Source organism: Alligator sinensis, unplaced genomic scaffold (genome assembly GCF_000455745.1).
Source record: "Alligator sinensis unplaced genomic scaffold, ASM45574v1 scaffold227_1, whole genome shotgun sequence".
Lineage (NCBI taxonomy): Eukaryota > Metazoa > Chordata > Crocodylia > Alligatoridae > Alligator > Alligator sinensis.
The window spans coordinates 2,236,509-2,243,675 of record NW_005841966.1 but is presented as its reverse complement, the minus strand read 5'-3'; the positions used below and the strand labels follow the sequence as shown (position 1 = coordinate 2,243,675).

Here is a 7,167-nt window from a genome sequence, read left to right as displayed (position 1 = left end):
GTTCTCACCGGCGGCAACGGCACGGGAGGGGCGGCGGCTACCGGCATGTCAGAATCCGAGTCGGAGATCTCGCCGTCCTCCACATCCTGCTCCATACCCCGCGCCTCCAGCGCCATCTTGGCCCGAGCCGGTGCGTGCTGCCGGCGGGGCTGAGGTGGGGGAGGGGCAGGAGCGCAAGCGCCGCGCGTTGCCGAGCGCGGGGCTGAGAAGAGCCAATGGCGCCGCCCCCCGCGGCGGGGGCGGGGCTGCCCCTGGTGACTGCAGGCCCTGGCACGCTTTGCGCGGCCTCGCGTGGCCTACTCGCCCCGGCATGCCTTGCACCGGGCAGCCCAGCGGGGAACTCCTTGCGCAGCGCGAGCTGGCCGCGGGGCATGCCGGGACTTGGAGTCATTGGTCCTGCCCTCTACCGAGGGGACGTGTCAGGGGTCTCAGCAATATTCTGTGCCTATGACGCATTGCAGCCTTCCCCCCCCATCCTCTAGCCATGTCCCTTGACGTCATGTTTGTACGTCACGGCGCGGCTAGTCTGTTTCCGTGCTCGGCCTCACCTCATGATAAGTTACTACGTCAGTGCTTGTGACGGAAAAAGCACCCCTCTCTGCCTACTGATGCGGGGGCGCAGTCTCAGTGGCCCCACAGGCCTTCTTGCCACACGTGTGTTTCCATCTAGCATCCACCTGCAGCTGTCCTACATTCGGCCTTCTCATTGGGCCCTTGCTCCGTGGACTACAGCCCCTCATTCTCTCCATAAACTCATTTTGGTAATAGCGCTTCACAGTCAGGTGGCACCTACCTGGTGAGGCTACATTTGCAATGTGGTCCATCATTTAACCTACAGCACACAGTTAACATAAGATGCCACTCATTGGGCGTGTCTACACATTCATTAATATGCCTTAGATTCTGCACATTTAGTTTAGCACTTCTTTAATAAAGTACTAAATGTGCAATATCTAAAGCTGCTGCGCCGGCAAGCAGTTATTTAGTGATGCTTAGTGCGCATTAGCCTAATAGTGCTGTGCAGTAGGCTATTAGCATGGTGTTTGCTGTGTTATTAGGCCAATGTGCAGTAAGCATCTCCTGCAGACGCGCCCACTGGCCCTAGTTTCCAGAGACAGCTGAGAGAAAAAAACCAGCAAAATGGCTTCTGCAGTGAATGTCCAAATCCTGAAGTCCAAATTTATTGGGCCTGCAAGGAGCTCTACAGTGGAGCTTTTTGCAAAATCAAGGCTTTAGTCTCTAATCAGAGATACATTTCACTGATGACAGTAGAAGTTTGCCTGAAAACTATGAGATTTTTAATTGTAAATATTTTTTTCCCATTCTGGATGCATAAATGTGTATAAAGCACAAAAACTGTAGCCAGCCAGAAACCTGTGACTAACTTGGGTGAGGGCGGGAGTGCCCTCCCATGTAAGGTAGATACATAATTGATTAGATTATTGGACTTAACAAAAAGTTATCAATAGCTCAATGTCTAATTGGGAGGAGGTATCAGGCGGAGTTTCCCAGGGGTTTGTCCTGGGTTAAGTATTGGGTAATATCTTCATTAATGTTTTGGACTAGGGGATCAAGTGCATACTTAGCAAATTTGCAGGCAGCACTAAGTTGAGTGGACTTGCTGACACTGTGGAGGGTAGGACCAGGATCCACAATGACCTGGATAGACTGGAAAAATGGTCAATCAATCAGATGATATTCAACAAGGATAAGGACAAATTCTTGCACCTGGAATGGAATAATTGCTCCACAAATACAGGTTGGGCAATGATTAGCTAGGCTGCAGTACTGCAGAGAAGGCTCTGGGGGTTACAGTTGAGCAGAAACTGAACATGAGCCAACAAGTGCACTCTTGTTACAAAAAAAGCCAACATCGTACTGGATTGTATTAATAAGAGTCTCCTGCGAATTAAGAGAAGTGATTGTTCCTTTCTTTTCAGCACTGGTGAGGCCTCATGTGCATGGGGAACTGGTGCCACCTGTGTCCCCTGCGCCCGATCATGCTGACCAGGAAGCACAAGTGGCACTCCTAGAAGTGCCAGTGGTGCTTCACCTGGCGCCCCCACTTCCCAGCAGTGAGGACACCAGCGCTCCTGCCTGTTCCCCCTGCCTGTCACCTACGCAGGGAGAGCTGCCTGTCACAGGGTGCACCAGCACTCTCAGGGGGTGCATGTGCACCCCCGTGCACCCCCTTTGCGTCATCACTGCTCATGTGGAGTAGTACTGTGCTCAGTTTTGGGTCCCACACCTGAAGCAGGATGTGAACAGATTGGAAAGAGTCCAGTGCAGAGCAACAAAAATGATGAGGAGCCTGGAAAGCAAAATTTAGAAGAAAGGCTGAAATAACTTAAGTTTATTTAGAAAGAGTGGGGACTTGATAACGGTCTTCAAATACCTAAAGGCAATTACAGAGAAGATGGAGATGGACTTTTCTCTGTGGCTGAAGAGGACAGGGCTAGGAGCAATGGCCTAAAGATTCAAGAAGGGAACTTTAGGTTGGAGATTAGGAGGAACTTTCTGACCATCGGGATGGTCAAATGTTTGAATGGGCTGCCTACAAAAATTGTGGAATCTCCATTGTTGGAAATTTTCAAGAGCAGGTTGGACAGACATTTGGCTAGGATGGTTAGTCAGGGCTGATCCTGTTTTGAGCAGGAGGCTGGGTTAGATGACTTCATGAGGTCCCTTCCAGCCTTACTTTCCTATATGTCAGCTCCAGTGGCTGAGTGGTTAGGCCATTTGTCCAGGGAATAGGAGAGATGGATTTTAGGTTACCGCCCCAAAAGGCATTGATGTAGGTCTCTGACTGCTCTAACTACCATACTGCAGATCAGGTGTTATATAGTTCCCTCTTCAACCTTTCTTTTGGAGCTGACTTGCTGTCCTTTGCATTTAATAGGCATTGGATGAATGAACAGAACAAAGCAGAAGTTTCTGCCTCATTGAAGAGCATGAGTCCAGGCTCAAACCTAGGGCCCCCTCAATCCAGAGCATTAGGCATCTCACTGAGCTACATATCCTTCTAGCTTGTCCCCCCATGTTGGCTGCCCAGAAGGGCCAGCTTCAAAAGGAATACTAGAGAGAGACCTGGAAAATACCTAACCCACGGTATGTTATCTACAACACTGAACTGGCAACTCAGAGAAAGAAACAGGTTCAAATCCCCCTGGTCAGGGGGGCTTGGAACCCTGGCCTCTTGCTTCTAGGCAAGTACCCCAACTACTCAGCTGTTGGGGCTGAAACATAAGAGGGCCATGCTTTCTCCCAGACTTATGCTCAGGTACACTTTTACATAGCTATGTACATACATGGCCAGTGTGTAGCCTACTGAGTATGCTCAGCCTATGCATGCATGCTCGCGCACCTACAGTGCAGAGATGGAGCTAAAAGTATCTGGGTACATACCTGGAAAACCGGCATTTAGTCACACAAAAGGAATTTGAATTCTGCCCAAAGTGACTTGCCAAAGGTCACACAGGTGATCCGTAGTGGAGCAATCCAGTCTGTAATGCAAAGAATCCTTGCAGATGCTGTGGCTTTAAGGTCATTGTGAATCAGTCCTTTGAGCACTGGACCTTGTTCTAAAAAGACAAGATCTGTGCAATATTTTCAAAATATTGATAGCACAAACATTAACAATTAATTAGTAAATGTCTCCTTTCAAAATTCTACAGGCTGGATCTGTTACCTACTCTTTAGGTAGCAGTTTCAGAACTTCAGTACTTAATGCTGAAAGACAGCCTGTCTTCCTAGTGACAAAGTTATATACAGGAGTATACATCTCCAGTCTCTTTTTATTGTCCCTTTGACAGGTGTCAGAGTCAGAACTTCTGAACTAGATCTCTCTGAAGTTTCAGTCGGGTTACCTGAGTTCATAATCTGTGAGGCATCTTGTCATTTTCAAACACAGAGAGAAGCTTGGGATCCTTTTCTTTCTGGGTGTTCAGTGTGTCAGTGAATGGTAGGTCATGACAGTTATGGCCACAAAGGTCTCTTAATTAAGTGTATCAAGTATCATTCTAAAGATATGCCCTTACCTGATTCACCCATGGGGCTGCTGAAGTTCCAACTTCATCAGAGACTACATAGCTTGCAGCCAACTGGAACTTGTTTGATCTTAGGTATTCAACTAACCTTTTAGAAAACAGGCTTTCATCAAGAGTTACAGCTAGTTGAAGACTGACTGACTCGAGGGATTCCCAGCTACAGAACCTTTTACCTCTGGGTCACAAGTTCAAATACAACCTAGGTCAGTAGTGACTGAAATTTGTTTTCTGATATGTTTTTGGTGGATTATGTAAAAGGAATTCACAGTTTCATTTCAGTGACAACTGGCACCCTTTTTGGTAGTCTTAGCAGAGACGGCAGTTATTGAATAGCCACAGAGACTAAACTACCTAATCATCTATAAAAATCGTCCCTGCAGTTAAAAAGGTATGTTGTCACATAGGGTGAGGAAGCATGTACTGCTTTTCCCTTGGCTGCGCTTGTCCTATTGGTAGACAGAAAACTTTAACTTTTAATGAAAAAGTTAGGTATCTTTCAGAAGACCTAATTTCATTTTAAAGTAATATTACATCAAGTTATTCCCCCGCTCCCAACTATAAATAGGTCGCTACCTTTTATACACAAGATTCTAAAACCCCAGTAAATATACCTCATATAAAGCAAATACAGACCAGCCCTGCACTCACTGAAATCAATGTTATATTTTGTTCTGGAATTGACTATGTAGCATGTTTGTTTGTCCTAAGGATTTTCATGAAATCACCAGTAGATTACACTTTGAGTTCAGAAGGCTTTTTATAGAACATGCAGTTTTATTAATGTGTAATTTTTTTGTGTTGCTTTCTTGGACCAATATGAACATTTTTTCTGGAATAACACTATCACCTAGTTCATACAGAGCACTTATTAGCAGTTGCCTTATAAAGGATATTGGTATTAAATGCATTGCACAGAAGGGAAAACTGAGGCACAGAGAAGGAAAGTGACAAAGTCATTCAACAGATGAACCTGAAAGTAGAACCCAAGTTTCCTAAATCCCAGTCCAAGGGCACTCACATAGCTAGGAATGAATTTATCCTTTGATGAATTAAACACTGTGCACCCCACTGACTGCCAATCAAAATGGACCATAATAACAAAATATCTCCCTCAACTTTGACAGTTGACTAATATTCTGTTGCAGTTTTATTTCTATCATCAAATCTTTAAATCTTCCTTTTTCTCTCTATGACTACTTTTTAAACATATCCTTACTTCTATCATCTCAAAAGATTCATAGCTACAAAACTACTTAAACAACTTTTTTTTGTATGGCATAATTAATTTAAAAGGACTATTATTAACGGATATTAAAGAAATGGAGATCACATGAACTAAGGCACAGACTTGCTTACTGCTGTTAGATCCTGACCCTTTAAACAGATATACTTAACTTTAAGTGTGTGAGTGCTTTCATTCAGTTTAACATGCTTAATGTGTCAATTTTCTGTGCAAAAATGAGGTTTAATTCCTACCTATGGGGACTTTTTACCATCTTGTACCATCTATACTTTTCCCAGAGCCTGACAAAGGGACTTTGATCCCAAAAGCTTGCAGAAAAGGACAGTTTTCTTGCAATTTCCCAGTTGGTCTAATAAAAGGCATCATTTTGGAACCAAGAGTTCTAGTTTTCTGTATGTCTAATTTTTTCATAATTATTTTGGTCATTCACAACAAGCTGTTTTCCTGAATAAGTTCAGCTGCCACAGTGGCTATAATAAGTAGTCTTTAGTCCTGTAATTTTTAAAGGAGAATTACAGTTTAAAGGGACACGTAAGATTTATAATGACTAAAAACCTAATATGATTAGAGAGAAAAACAGAAGAACAGAGTAGCTAGATCCTGAGCCTGCAAATACTTGTGCATGTGCTTAATTTTAAGCATTGAATAGTCCTGTTGAAGACAGTGGAGGTGAATTTGAGTGCTCATATGCTACAACATCTAGGGCAACGGTTGTGCCCCCACCCAAGACACCACTTGTCATAGCTGTGGAAAAACTTGTAGAGCAAAGATTGGACTCCTCAGACACCTTAAAACTCACCAGTAATCCCCCTCTCCAACAGACATCATCCTTGTATTGAGGGATAGGTGATATATTATTATTATGGTAAATATTATTATGTGAGTATTTGTTGTTGTTGCTAATATGATGATGATGTGAGTATTTGCAGGACAGGCACATTCTAGTACCCCTTTTGTTTGCACAGTCCACAGGGCAACCCCCCCCCGGCGCCAAATATAGGAAAATATAACTGTAAAAACACAAATGTTGGCAGGCAGCTCTTGCAGCAGGTACAGGACTTAACATCATTTTTTAAAAAAGATTTTTTTTGTGTTCCAAGCCAAATCAAGTCCAAATCCATGAGTCAGTCCGGAACCATAAACGGCCCTACAACCAGCAAACAACCTCCACCCCCACCAGGGGCTTCAGATATATCCAAAGTCTTTTGGCAGGCATCCTACGTGCAGGCCTAAGCCTGAAGGCTTGGGGTTCAGTGCCCCCAAGTTTTGCCTGCCCTCAGACATACGGCCTCAGGAGCAAGCTAGGGAGGAGCCTGCCATTTCCATCAAGTGGGCTTTAAGCCCCAACTCCTCGGCAGGTACTCAACCGCACCAGAAGAACAGCTCTCCCCCGGAACGCTTAAGGAAAACTGCCTTCATGGACCCATATACAGGATGTTGCCCCCATTTTATTTTTTTTATATATATTTAATTTCTATCGGAGGCCAAATTAGCCAAAACTAATTCCAAATCCAAGAGTCCAGAACCATAAGTGGCCCTGCTACCAGCAAACATCCTCCATCCCCACCTGGGGCTTCAGATGTTTCCAAAACCTTTGGTGGGCATCCTACTTGCAGGCCCAGTTTGGGGTTGGGATGCCCCCGAGTGTTGGCTGCCCGCAGCCAGACGGCCCGCCGAGTTGCCATCAGATCCGGCAGTAAAAGACAGCCAGCCCCCTGAGAGGTGCTTGCCTCTCGCATCCTCCCTGGGCCGCCAAGGCTACCACTCCCACTCTTCGGGCTACTGAAAAGTGACAGGGACTTCCCAGTCGCGGCTGGTTTCGCTGCCCTAGGCTTTTATTCCCACCCGCACCCGCCAGCTTCCACGGGCAAACACACA

General features: G+C 45.4%; 1 protein-coding gene across 3 annotated transcripts in view; it reads right to left on the bottom strand.

Moving 5' to 3' along the window:
* The window catches only part of PHAX (phosphorylated adaptor for RNA export), a 20,898-nt gene extending 20,576 nt beyond the window's left edge, over positions 1 to 322 (bottom strand). For 2 of the 3 annotated variants that reach the window (XM_006020719.3, XM_025200411.1), the window contains exon 1: positions 9 to 322. In XM_006020719.3, the coding sequence (XP_006020781.1) occupies positions 9 to 116 (108 nt within the window). In that variant the 5' untranslated portion in view covers positions 117 to 322. The remainder of the gene's footprint in view (positions 1 to 8) is intronic. The other variant, XM_006020720.3, reaches the window with a different exon arrangement.
* Positions 323 to 7,167: the final 6,845 nt, after the last annotated feature.